General features: G+C 37.8%; 1 protein-coding gene across 1 annotated transcript in view; it reads right to left on the bottom strand.

The window, feature by feature from the left end:
• Positions 1-13,853, bottom strand: part of prickle3 (prickle homolog 3) — a 59,626-nt gene extending 45,773 nt beyond the window's left edge. The window contains exon 1 of the mRNA XM_036579079.1: positions 13,188-13,853. Coding sequence (XP_036434972.1) covers positions 13,188-13,229 — 42 coding nt within the window. The 5' untranslated portion in view covers positions 13,230-13,853. The remainder of the gene's footprint in view (positions 1-13,187) is intronic.
• Between the last annotated feature and the right edge of the window lie 1,067 nt (positions 13,854-14,920).

Here is a 14,920-nt window from a genome sequence, read left to right as displayed (position 1 = left end):
ATTCCCTACCACAGGGGCCTAACCAGCATTTTACAGGCTCGAATAGGCAGTGGTGTTTCCAAATGAGTACTCAAATACTCATTCTGAATACCACCATTAAAAACAATAATATTTATCTTTCATAATTAACCATCATTTTAGGTATGTTGATTTGTTTTTAATCAAAATAATCCAGTTTTACAAATTGTACATCCCTTTTTCATGGACATCCTAACGTTAAGTCACACTGTAAAAAATTAGGCAGCTTTTACACTTGAAAAGCAAGTAACCGGGTTAACTTAAAATCTTGAGTACAGTGAACTTCAAATAAGTTAACAAATGTAAAACACAAATTATTCTTCTGTTTTTTTATGGTTTTGATTTGTTATTGTTTACTTGTTTTTAATTAATTAATTCATGTACTATTTTTAGCTACTTAATTACTTAATTTCTTACAGTTATTTGTTTTATGTGTGTTTGCTTAATATTTGTTTGTTCTTCAGTGTTTATTGGCCATAATTGGAATTGTTTAATTGTAAAATTTGTAAAACTCAATAAATACAATGTTAAAAAAAAACAAAAAAAACAAAAAACGATAGATCATTTTTTAAAGAAATACAGTGATGTGCAAATCATGGGGAGACGTTTGTTCAGCCTTTAGCTAAAGTTATGGGTATGACTTGTTTTTTTTTATGGTGTATATAAATAGCGTAATCATGGTGTAATTTTATATGAATTCATGTTCTTTACCTGTAGCTCACTGTAAAAAAGTATTGATTCTAGACTTTCAATTAACACCACATTTGTCTTTATAAGTACGAGAGAAGATATTTTATTATGATTTGAATTTAATGGACAGTTGGGGCCAATCCCATTTCTTATTTTTACCCCTACCACTTGTTTTCGAGTGTCACTGAGTTACAAAGGGTATTGTTTCAAACCTTCCCCTACGAAATGGGACAACCCTCAAATAAAAAAAGAACATTACTTCATTAACAAGCTACTAGCGCTGCTCTGCAGGTGAACCTGCCAGTCTGCAGTGATAGCAGAGGAGGGTGAAGTTCAGCAACCTCACTGCTGGGCTTTTGTTACATTTAGGGCATCATATGCCTTCAGAGAAGGGGATATAACAATTACATATTAAGGGCTGGTTTTGTATAAACGCTGGTTTTGTATAAAGAAAACTTTTCCTTTACATTTTTATCACATTTTTGGAAATTTCTGACATCATAACCAAAGGAAAAATGACACATGCAGCCCAGAAAAGGATGTAAATTAAATAATTTTTGTAACTACACAATAATATAACACTGACATAATTATGTAAAGTCAACTAATGCTATTTTTTGAAGTTAATTTTATTCTACTTCCAAAAAACAACACTTCCTATCTGAATAAACGGGTGTATCATTCAATTTAAGGAGCATTGTAGGCATGAATAAGCAATTGGTTCCTCTAGATAGGCCGACTAAAAAATGAAGCATGCAGCTAAAAACAGTGGTGTTCTGGACTACTTTATACATCATATCAAAGCAAACATCCACAAGCAACAAGACAGACAACTATATTATCCATGTTCTCTGAGAGAAAGTGAGATGCACGGCAGTGTGAGGACATCACACGTGGGTGTGCAGAATTATAGAGAAGGACGAGTTTGGAAGGAGTTTGGAAGCTACTAAGGTACACTAAGCCAAAGCTATCTAGGTCATGGCGTTTATGCTCGTTTTAACCTGTGCTAGTAACAAGCAGTAAATATAACTTCAGAACTTCAGAACTTACAGCATCCCATCACTATATATTCCAGTCATTTTATCAGGTTTTAAGTTTTTGATTGTATAATCATTAACATGTTGGTTTAAATTAAACTGACTTCTTATGCAGTTTGTTTCATATGGTTACAGGCAGTTTACTTCATTTACATGCTTAGGCCTGGCCTCACTTATCTGTAATATGTTCCATACAACAGACGCTATTTAATATCTTTCTTGTACTACAGATTTCAGTTGATGCGTGCACACGTAAGTGATCAGTCATAAGAATATGCAAAATTTGCATCTCTAACAGCAAAAGGCCAACATTGACTCTCGACTTCTATGGGTTAACTGGGACACATACTATGACAATATGAGTTTCACAAACAAATCCTGTTCAGCGTGAGTGTGAGAATATTATATAATACACAGAGAGTGTATGTCAGCTATAGAACTCATTTCATCATCTAGAGAGTGAGTAATACGTGTATATACAGTCTGTTTGCGCTGACCCTTTTATAGAGACACAAGGAAGGAAATGTCTACAGAATAGATGCTACACACCCTTCCCATTTTTTTTTCCACTCGTCTACGCTGACGTTTTCCCCTTTACCTCTGCCATCATGCCGCTCCCTGTTTTGTCTTCTGTTGTGGTGCCTACGCATCAGAATTGCTGACTTCAGCAATCAGCTTCACTGCACTGTGCTGAGCTCTAGCGGATGGACGAAAAAGCCCAGCAAAAATGCTCTTCATCTCAGACAGACTTACAAAGAAACCCCAAGAGCATCAGAAATAACCCATCTGCAATCGGAACGTGGATTACAACAGTACTGGCTTCGGTTCAGTCACCTTTAACGAACAGAACGGCATGATGTTATAAAGGTTTTACAGGTTCATGACTATGGAAACTTCGGCAGGCCTTGAATCTGCAAGTTGATAAGCCAAGACATGTTTGGTGTCCAATGCTTGTTTCTCAGATTTAGTTATGTGCTACTTATCTCATTAGCAGGGCTGGTATGAATAATTTGAATACTCTAGTAATTGCTTGTTATACTGGTATTCAATTCTCTACTTAGTATTCAGGAGCTTCCTTTTTAAGCCACAAAATTGCAGTCTAAAGTAAATTTCATCGGTAAAGGCCATTAGGCAGAATACAGAGTTTCCAACACTTAGTCTTAACTACCTCGCCCTCTGTATAATGACGGCCACCCAAGTTTGTCCCATTCAATTTCCATCTTGTCCCATTTTAACACCTTAGAAAGAGACAATATTTCAAAAAATATTTTATATTGTTATGAATTAACAAGGACACGCAGTGTCACTGATGCAACAACCTAAACTGTCACTTTTAGCCAAGTCAATGAGGTGCTTCACATCTAAAAATACAATATATGGAAGGTTTAATGTCCACTTATTTAATGCCTTGTTCAGATACCTGACTAACCAAACAAATATTACGATGTGTTTGAAAATATCTACAATAAAAGAACCTCCAGCAGTTGTGCTCCCCTTAGGTTTGTTTCAGAATTTTTAATATATAAAAAAAGTTAAACCAATTCCATCTGGTACAGTTGAATGCATCATAAACTCCTGCCAATCATTCACTTCACTTCGCCTCAGACAGCAACAAACTGCACCGCTTTCCACATGGCCACCAAAGCTAAAAGAGCTGAAACAGCTGAAAAATGATGTATGCTGGAACTTTTAAATGACCAGATGAAAAGAAACAAAAAGCTGGTATGGCATGTAGGCACAATAATTTTGATGAATTCTCTCAAATATGTACAGTGATCCTTATCCGAGTACTACCATGTGTCCAGTCAACATGGCCTCTGACTCAGCTCAGTCATATAACCACTTCAGGCAGGAATATTAGCTTTTTTTCTCCTGTTTCTTCTTGAAATAAACAGTTCTACCACAGGTTTAAAGTTGACAAAGTTTAGCAAAAGCACAATCACAAGTTTTTACTGCTAAATCTGAGAAGAATCTCCTCTACACCTCTGTTAGTACAGCACAGGGGCTGCTCTGCAACTACCACACCAACAAGATCATAACATTTTAGTAAAGTATTGCTTTAAATATAGTTTATAGGATGCTTATGCTTATCAGCTTGCGTTTTGACAAACACAAGATACACACCAAGCACAGCCATGTGGACTGATGGAAATGGAAGTATGACAAATGCAAATATCATTGTTTTAAAGGGTGATTTTTAGAAAGAGTGTTCAAGCACTCATTCAGAAATATCAACAAAAATTTAAAGGCTGTAAAATGCTGTCGTCGACATCGTCAAGATGGCGTTAACACTGTTTTTAAACTGTTTTAGTGTATGACATACTTGTGTCTGTAGCAAGCAAACTTCAGACACCAAACACGTCTTGGCTGATCGACTACATCTGGAGTAAAGACAAAATTCTTTTTGCTATCTACAAATCTGTGGGTCATGCTAGCTCTCCAAGTTGTACTACTCATCTTTAGGAGCTAGCAGAGCCATAAAATGAAGAACTAGTTTTCCCACACATGGCTCAGTCTCCATCTGTGGGAGTTTCTTCACATGCCAAGCCTCAGGTGTTTGTGTGAAAGCATGCAGATTGTACTCATAAAACTAAAACACAGGCTTGCCTCTCTCATACACCTAACCACATTCACACAGCGGGGGAGAAGAGGAAAGTGTCTGAAAGTGGGAGGCTTAATTCCGAGGACAACATCGCAGACGTCTAAACAACGACTGCGTGTCTTAGCCTGCTGTCTGGCTCCTTCACTTTAAACTACAGCAGAGAGAAGCTTAGCTGAAGGCCAAGCGCCATCACCGGGGCCTTCATGGAGCGACACAGGGATGGCTCATTGTTCTCAATGTTGCCTTAAAGAGAATCCTTTCAGTGGGCCATTACAGAAGCCCACTGGAATTTATGGAACGGTCTTCGAGCCAGGACAGTTCCAAAGGCATACAAGATCTAATACACAGGACTGTGCAAAAGTCAGAGACCACCCTTCATTTAAAATTCAGTCTAGCATAAATTTTTACGCTATTTCTGAGACTACATTAAAGACAATCCACTTGAAAAAGTCCATGGTAAATAAGTAAAAACAGGGGCTTAAACAGCTGTAGTTCAAGCTGTAACAGAAGTTAGTAAAAGATACAGAGACTTCTAACGGTGCAAGAAATAGTAGACAACCAAAACTGACCCTGTTAGACAAACAGAACTTAAAGCTATCATCCTTGACAGGAAACCAAGATCCACTTTTGCTTCAGATCTAAAAGAATCCCCAGGTGTTTTTGTCCATCCTTCCACAAATCAGTGCAATGGAAAAGAAGAAAATCTGCAAACCAAAGCAAAGAAGCTGCCCAAACCTCAACATCACTGGAAAAGCAAAAGAATGCAACCAACTTCTAAGACTGAACTTCAGAGATCTGGAAAAATTCAAGCGGTTTTTCCATTGTTTTTCTGTAGAAAAACTGAAAGCAGATCACCTGAAAAGAATGGAAGCTGTAATAAAGGCAAAGTGTGGACATAAAAATCCTAAAAATGTTATATTTAGTTTTTTGGATAATTATATTTTAAACATGGTTTATGCTTTTTTGTGGTGCTGAAAAATGAATCAGTTGAATTTAATGGCTGTTCTAAATAAATAAATAAATAAATAAATAAATAAATAAATGGGGTTGTCTGTAGGTTATAGAAAATCTGCATATGTTATTCAAAAACTCTATATAATAACCAAAGATAGACCCTGTATCCCCATATGTAACTTCTAGAATTACAACCTCTAGAATTACTACCGCTGTTCCAACTTATCAAACTCAATATATTAATGCATATCATGAAAACGTCTTACATAAAGTTTGATTTTGGCCGCATTGCCCTTTCCTGCACTGCCTTCACTTTTTATATTTTTAAACATAAATTTTAGAATCTCAGACAATACATTTTAAATCACACATTTTAGACTACAGATTTTTATATCTTAGAAACAAACTTCAAGCATTTAAGTATAAGCCTTTACACTGAAATGTCTTTAAGACATTGTCAAGATACATTCAATTAAGTGTGCCCAACCTTTTGACTTATTCTGCAACCTATTTAAGTTAGAAAGAATAAAGCTCTGCCAAAATGAGCGCAATAACACTAAAGGCTCACAGCCGGAGATGCAGAGAGAGAGAGAGTGAAAACAAAAGTGAGTGGATAGGCCGGCACCTCCTCGACGCCAGGAGTGAGAGATCTATGGAAACACGTGTGCTAAAACAAACACCGCTGGTGGGATCAGTGCACTCTGCCACTTCACTGAACCAAGACCAGGCCGCAGCTATTCACTTACGAAAGAAACGAGTGAGAGCGAAAGGGGAGGAGGAGAGGGGGGTGGATTGTTTTCAGCTCCTTTCTACTTTGCTGCATACTTAATTACTTCAGCTTGTGGAAAGGAAACACTGGAAAGAGAGGGAGAGAGCGAGTGAGAGAGCTGAGGAGACATTTTTTTGCTTATAAATTATGTGACAAGCTTAATTGCCTTTACATACCATTTAAACGTTGGCACCAAACACGTTGTCATGCACAGAAAAACCCGTCAGCCTGGTTCTGTACTGAACAACTTAAATGATTTTGGCTCACTTTACTCAGCTCATCTACTCGGCTCATTTCCATACTGCACTGATTCCTTTCTGCAGTTCAGATTAAATACAGTTAAATAGAAAAAAATGGTCAGCCTGTCAGTGTTAACCCTTAGAAGAGTGGCTCTTTTAAGTGTTAACCTTTAATAGCTGAGTTACGATTATTGCTTTGCTACATTATTTTAGTGTAATTATGTAATTACACAATCTCCCAGCAACAGCGTTGTGTAAATACATTCAAATATGGCAATAATAACTCCAGGGGTTTTCATTCTAGGGGTTCAATAAGACAATCCAATCTTTATTTCTGTCATTTTTAAGTCGCCTATTTTTATTTAACTCCCTGCTGAATTATGTAATTACACAGTTAACTGTATGATGAGTTACACAGTAATTTGTGCTCACATCTGATTCACACTTTGTATCGACAAGTCTGACGAACATTCTAAAATGTTTTGGTTATCCACAACAATAACTGTGACTTCTAAAGACGGCAATGACCAAAGTTGAGCCTGGCTGACCGACAATATCAATAATATCGACGGCTTTTTTTGACGATTGACGATTGATAAAGCAGCAATAATTGGCAATGTTTTTGGCCACGACACTGTCAAACCTGCACTCTCCAGTGAGAGAATGTTACTAAACTGCATTCAACCAATTATGTAATATGAGTTGAATGTACATATTGAATGCAGGATTCAAACTCAGAGTCTCCTGTCAATAAAGCGTTATTTAAATGCACATTGATTATGTTATGTATACTAAACATACAGCAAAATAACAATAATAAAACCTCTTGGGGTTATAATTCCAAGGGTTAAATAAGAGGATACAATCTTTCTGTCATTTTTAAGTCACTCATCTTTATTTTACTTCCTGCTGAATTATGTAATTATAAAAATTAACTGTATAATGAACCATATGTTTATATTTACATTAGATTAAATTCTGTGTGGACAAGTTGAATCTGCACCCCAGCTTCTGTTTGTATTGATGTCAAAAATGACAAAAAAGCTGCAAAAATGTAAGACTTTTTTGTCTTTTTTTGACTCTAGACACAACTTTTCATCTGATTCAAAAGAAAATAAAACCATTGCTGTTCCACTTACAATACAAATGTAGTATCAGTTTAAAGTTTAAAAAGAGAATTTTGTAATACTATTATTAAAACATGCTTTTGTTGTTGAAAACAATAGCTATAACTTTTAATAACTATGACTGGAAACATTGAAATAGAGCCTGGTTGGCCAATAACGTCAGCTAATATTGACAACTTGTGGTTTTATGAGTATCAGAGGAGAAATCACTGATAATGTTTTTGGTTCTATTTAAATTTGGAGTCTCCTGGCAATAGAACTGCACAATGATTACATAATATATACTAAATATACAGCAAAATAACAATAATAACTGTGGGGGGGTTAATTCTAAGGGTTAAATATGAGGACAATCTTTATTTCTATCATTTTTAAGTCACACATCTTCATTTAACTCCCTGCTGAATTATGTAATTACACAATTAACTGTATTCTAAGTTTCACTATTATTTATATTTACACTTGTTTTACTCTCTGTATCAATAAAATCTGAATCTACACTTTCAGTTCTGTTTTGGTCCGATTTCAAAAAATCACAAAACTACCCCCCAGAATTTCATGACAATAACATTAAAACAAGATTTTATTATCGACAACAATAACTGTGACTTCAAAGGATTAAATATTGCAGTGAATGAAGTAGAGCCTGTCTGACCAATAACATTAGCTGGTGGTTTTATCAGGAAATATCGCTGATAAACACTAATGATTATGTTTTGGTCACAGCACTGTAGCGATTCAAACTCTCAGTCTCCCGGCGATAGGCCGTCACATAATCGCACAACAATTATGTAATTATACTGAATGTTTAGCAAAATGACAATAATAACTGTAGGGGTCACAAGTGGAAGCAAAATTGTAGACACTCCTGGTGAAATGACATGTTTTGTGGATTTTCTACAGTAAAATAAGTGAACACATCCTGTACAGAGGACAAAACTAAATAAGGCATCAGCAAATGTGACTGTATGATTTGCTGAGTTTAACAAAAACATGAAATATAAAATGTGCCATAACTTTTGCACAGGCCACATTTTATGTTTTATTTCCCCCCCCCAATACTCAGCAAATAAACAGTAACTGTACAGTCTGATCTCTGTACAGGATGTGTTAACTCATTTTCACTTAGGGGTGAACAAATGTTTACATACAACTGTATCATTCTACGGCTTACATAAAAGAATACATGGTTTATTTTCATCATTTTTGAGTCACTAATCCTTATTTAACTCACTGCTGAAACTCAGGGGAGAATAATGCTGTGTAAGCATTTGTACACCTGGCCATACTGCGAGCTGTTTGCGTGGATGAAATTCTATGATGGAAACTCTACACTTGCAAGAAGCAAGCCTAAATATGCTCACTCTGTACATGACGCTGAACGCTGACACATAAATCACACAGGAAAAGGAAGGTTTTGAGCTAAAATATAAAGCTTTGACTGTGCATACAGCTGACACTTGGCAGGATTCAGCTAATGGATTTATGATGAAGCGTAATAAACTACATGAACGGAGAGAGATTTTGACCTTGATATCCAGTCTTTACTATGTTATCAGTGAGTGGATATCAGAGCGGCTGAGTTACTTTTCAGAGGTTTATGTTTACATGAGATAGTCAGAGAGAGACGGGAGAAAGGAAGAAATACAGATGGCTGAAAACTAAAAATGATACAGTACAGTAGAGAGAAATGAAAGATTTGTCCTGCACAGGGGCTTTATGGGAAGATGCCCCCCCCCGTCCTCTATCGTGAGACAGGATGCTCCGGAGGTTACTTCCTGTCCACACCCTCAGGGAAAATTTCCTCTCAATTGTCCCCCAGCTGGAGTTCTACAGGGGCTGAAAACTCAAAACGTGATGCTTACGTCAACTGCAACAACAGATCTGCGCAAAGCTCTGAGCAAAACAAAGCTAATATCAAGTGTAAGTATATTTATGAAAGAAAAAATGTTACATCAAGTACACTCTCATATAAAAACAAATATATAGGGTTAAAACTCCAGTATAGAGGTGGACAATGTCATGGTACCATGGTATGCTTCTGTTATCATGGTGAATTATGTCACAATATGTTTCACTGATATCATCAGCAATTTTACAACACTGAACGACTCTATGGATAAAAAAAACACACATTTAAACCAGCTATAGAGCCTGTAAACAACAACGAGTGCAGGTTAACTCAGTGTACTCATAGTTATTCATGGCGTTTTAATGGAGCACTGCTGTTTAGCTGGCACATTTTGTCTGTTTCAACTAGTTTTCAATCCTCAAAAATACTAAATATTATGATATTGCATTTTGTGGAAATGTCTTAAAGTATTGTGATATATGGTGCTGTTCCAATACGGTCTTTATAGGAAACCATTCCAAACCATTCCAAAAACTATTAAAAAATACAGACCCCTAAAAAAGAGACCCCTAACAACCACCTAAAGCTCCAGCCTTGCTTCAGATCTGAAAAAATCCACAGGTGTTTCTGTCCATCTTTCTCAGCAACTCAGCACTATGAGTCTAAAAGGATGTGGAGCTGTGAAGAAGTTGTTAGAAAATGAAACAGAAACTAAAGAAACTTTGCAGATCAAGCTAAGAAGCTGCTGGAGCTCCCAAAACAATGGACTGACAACCCCAGAGTCCAGACCTGGACATCACTGAATGTGTTTGGGATTACTTGGATCGAGAAACGGAAAAAGCAAGACTGAACTTTTGGAGGTGCAGAAAAATATCCCTGCAGATTTCTCTGAAAAGCTGAAAGCAAGTCTCCTGAGAAGAATGGAAGCTGTAATAAAAGCAGAAGGATGGACAGAATAAACACTGAAATATAGGGAGATGGTGACATCCTGTATAAATGAAAATAATGGGTGGCCACGACGTATTAATACGTGGGAACGAAATCAAGCCTTATTACGCTCTGGACAAGGCTTAAATATCTCATTCCCATGCTTTACTAAGTCGTGGCCATGCATTAGAATTTTCTGTTAAATATATGTTTTCTGCTTTTTCTAAGAATACATTATTCTTAATGGCCATTTTTACCAGCAATAAAATAGATGTAAGGTGGTTTCTGACTTTTGCACAGTGCTGTATCTCTGACACAGACTGTACAATTGGCAAACATCTTTGTTATGAAATGCCTGTGCTGAGCTAAGATAACACTCTGCACTCATGTCCATAGTATCTTGTCCAGCTTGAAAACACAACTTAACTCATCTGTCAGCATGACATTAGTACAATCTTTACTTCTAGACCAGTAACTATTAGCATTTCATGAGACGAGCTTGTTACACATTTATTGGCTGAAGGTCAAAAGATCATGGGCCTGTGCTTACTCTTGCACTGGGGCATGCTGGGAGACCTGAGGGTGACCAGCCTGGCCAAGATCAAAAAGACATCTTTATGTATGAGATCTAAGGGCATTATTTTGAAGGAAAAAACAAGGTCAAAATAAAATTTAGAAACCCACGAACAGACAGGCTTCCAACTTCACTCAGAAAGCAGCAGGGTGAAAACAGCTAAAGTAGGCTTTGTATTCAGTGAGAATAAGCCTGGCCTGGTTTTGATGTGTCCAGAGGCTTTAGGCAGTTCCTTTTCCTGACTGTGCTTTCCAGGCAGATAAAGAACACTCAGTGAATAGAGAGCGCTTTCTCTGGGAAGGCAAAGTAAACAAACAATGGACGAAAGTAAGCCTAATGAAGTTTCATACAAACTATTGTGTTCTAGTGCCATTCTGCCCCCAGATTTAAAAACTCAATGATTTTTTCGTATCAATCTTCCTCTCTGTTAAAAGGGTCATTTATTTTACACAGACTTCACAATCTTAGATGTGATGCTCTTTGCTTTACTATTACGCCTATTTTAAGTCAGTATTTGGACGTTTATATTTATGTTTATATTAAAATCAGCCTGGTGATTGGCTATTAAACATATCCTTCCTTTACGTCTACACAGGTCAGATGAATTTAATTCGATTACAAGATACCTGTCACAGGCCTACAGGTGCCCTTTAATACATTTAAGTATGTATAAATATGTATAAGTAGCCATGGTGGCCTGTTTATAAGTAACTACAGGCTGACTTAAGAATAAATGCTTCGTACAGCTGCACTGACCACTGAGAAAAAACCTCTCCCTTGCTGTTGACCATCATCAGCCATCACTTTGCATTTCCTTTTAAGATTCCACAGCCGCTGCTATCAGGTAAAGTCCTAAGAAGAAATCCTTCTCAATGCAAACAACCATCACGAACACATTAACCCAAACACATTGTGTCAGATATTTTGACTGACAGAAAAAAAAGGAAAACTTGGTGCAACTTAGGACACACGACACACGCTTCCAAGTCTTCAACACGCTAGACACTTTATACACACCACATCACTGTATCATCACACTACACTCTCATCAACACACCATACATATGGACTTTTAGAAAGTGACTGAGTGCATTGGCTGTTAAGACAAGTACTTTATATCTCAAACGGGCACGTATTTTGCACTAACACAGGTGTAAATTCTAAGATCAATTAGATCTTCTTAGTCTAGAACAGGCATGTGGGGACCTTGCGGGCCAAAGTGCTGCAAAGATTAGCATTTACCCTCATCTAACATTCTGAATTCAGTTCATGAAGAATGTTTAATGAGGCAGTGTGCTGAAGTCTTCAGTGTGTTGGCCAGCAAGGACTGGAGCCTTTCACATGTGGTCTAGCAGATAGCTGTAACAGGCCTTCAACTGCACTTTTAGCTCTGATTTGTTTTTCAAAGTTCTGCACAGTTCAGCCTTTGAGATGCAAGCAAAGTCATTCAGAATGATCTGATGTGAAATGGTTCATTGTAGAGAAGCTGGTCCAGAGTTTTTTAACCGTGGTTGTGATAGCACCTTATCTAGTACTACTTAAACACCCTGCATGTACCCCTTCCGCCATGAATTTAAATGAAAACTACTGTAAAACAACGTCTCAGGCATCAAGCAGCGTATGCATAACCATTTCATGTAATAACTTTCTATTAGGGGCTTTAAGAGGTGGACATCTGGTTCCTACCACCATAACTGTGAACATCATGACTCAGTAAGTTTCTCTTGAACGGAGCATTTAACATCAAATCACTCGGAATGGCTTTGTTTACATCTTAATTGTACAATTTTGCAGATTTTGAAAAATCTGTGGAATTCCCCTTTAAGGTCATCTTTGGGTCTGAAAGGCTGGAGTCCAGCACAGTCTGGTGATTTCCCTGCTGATTCACCTCATTCATCGCCAACTAAGGGTTGCTACAGCAGTGAAATGACTAAACCGTGCTGGACTAAAAAGTCCTCCAGGACCACAGTTGGAGCCCATTGACCGTCCAAACCAACACAGACCTGCTCAGGTAAACATGACGTCACGGCGGCGTTAGCCCCGCCTCTTTTACAGCCTACAACGTTCATAGAAAGGAAAATGGTTAAAATGCTACTTAACGGTTTTAAAAGGTGAAAGGATAAGACAGGTTCTGTGGTAATATCATGTCTGAAGAGTCCAAAAAGTAAAGCTATAACTGAGTAAAACGTTCGCAAGACCTCATTCTGACTTCAACTTTCGACGTCCCAGGTAAACGCTAAAGGAACAAAAGTAGCTGCTGGCCAGCGTAGACAGTGGGAGCACTGAGACAAACTACGGAGAAAACGTACAAGAAAAAACAACAAAAACTGAAAGAAAACTTACAAAACAAAACAACACTCAGCAACGAACTTATTATCAAGCTGCTGAGTTTCCTTACCGAACGGTTGGACCGCCGCTTTTTGGATCCGCGCGTGAACATGTCGTTAAGCTCCACTTCGAGTGACCGTTGGTCTCCGGTACGGTACAGTAAAAGGTCTCACCGGGTTTTTCACATGGTTTTATCCCAAGGTAAAGTCTCCAGGCTCCGGTGTGGCTCGTCGGCGGCTCGCTGAGAACGACGAAGTCTCCCGAAAGTGAACGAGGCGTGAAGAAGCGAAGAAGTGAGCGGGCAACACCTACAGGACTGCAGCTGCTCCACTGGAGCCAGACTGTAGATCAGCATGGCCACCCCCCTCTGCTCGTCAGCGCAGTGCACCTCAGAGATTGAGTTACCAAACGATTCTGACACAAAACAGACGGCGGGCACTTAAACACACGGTTCACAGGCGTGTGAGTGAACTGGACAGGCCAGAGAGAGAAAGAGAGAGAGAGTGAGAGAGACTACCTCTACTCCAAGGACCAGTTACACTCTGGTTTCCCCCAGAGTGCACTTTTTGTACGGTCAGTGAAACTCACTACACCATTACATCGTCTGAAACAATGGATTAGGCCTATTTAGGGCTAAAGCCGAGTGAGGTGGAAATCCGAATAAACACACCCGCAGAACATTTTAAAGGGGAATACGACCGTTTTTACACGTTCTTAATAATAAAAAGAGATTTAAACAAAGTTATTCATGTTGTTTTGATGTGAAATGGTTTATTGTAGAGAAACTTGCTCACTCATGTGTTTACAGTGGTGGTGATAGGAACCAGGGGCCGATGTGCTGGAATGCAAATATAGCCATTCCATTTATTTTCCTAAACGTACAATTTTTGGGTTTTAGGCTAAAAACTTAGCGATAAATTGACTAAAGTTATTATTTAACGTAATAACTCAGTGTGATGTAGCTTCTGGAGGCATTAAGCACTTCAGACGTCTGGTTCCTTTCACCACCGCTTTGAACGATTCTGACTTAGAACGGTTAGATTAATTAGTTAAAGGGGAACTCCACCAATTTTCAGAATTTCTGTTTACCTCAGTCCTTCAGATGTAGACAGAGTCATTCGGAGTGGTTTGGTGTGAAACGGTTCATTGTACAGAAACTTGCAGGCTCTGATGATAAAAATAAGTTTTCTTCGGGAACTATTTCCTGCATGTACCCCTCCGCCACTAATGGATTGAAATATAAGGATTAAAATGCATTTTAAGCCAAAACTTTGTTACAAAACTATCATTAAACAACGTGTCACACATCAGGCAGCATATATCTAACTTGGTAAGTTTCTCTAGAGCGGAGCATTTCACACCAAACCACTCTGAATGGCTCTGTTCACCTCTATAGGACTGAATTATTCAGAAAGTTTGAAAAATTGGTGGAGTTCCCCTTTAATTAGAAAAGAAAGCTACAACGTTGTCTTAAAAGGGTCTTTTAAACAATTAATGTATTTGTTTCATTTATGTAGGCTTTTTTGGTTTTGTGTTGTGTTCTGAATATTACCGTTTTTCATCCTCTTCTCGTTCTTATTGTGTATTTACGCAGTGTACTGAAACATTGAGTCAAGAGCTGAGGTTGTTTGTTGAAAGTTTTTAGTAAAGCAGTAGATGCTGCCACCTTGTGGCACAAAGTGTAAAATGTCAGTGAGGTACTGAAAGGCTTCATTCATCCTCATCCTTAGAAAGTTATATTCATTAAAAAAAAAAAAAATATATATATATATATATATATATATATATACACACACACACACA

The sequence above is a fragment of the Colossoma macropomum genome, unplaced genomic scaffold, assembly GCF_904425465.1.
Source record: "Colossoma macropomum unplaced genomic scaffold, Colossoma_macropomum, whole genome shotgun sequence".
NCBI classification, from domain to species: Eukaryota; Metazoa; Chordata; class Actinopteri; order Characiformes; family Serrasalmidae; genus Colossoma; species Colossoma macropomum.
Note: the sequence above shows the minus strand (reverse complement) of the source record. Positions and strands in the feature narration are given on the sequence as shown.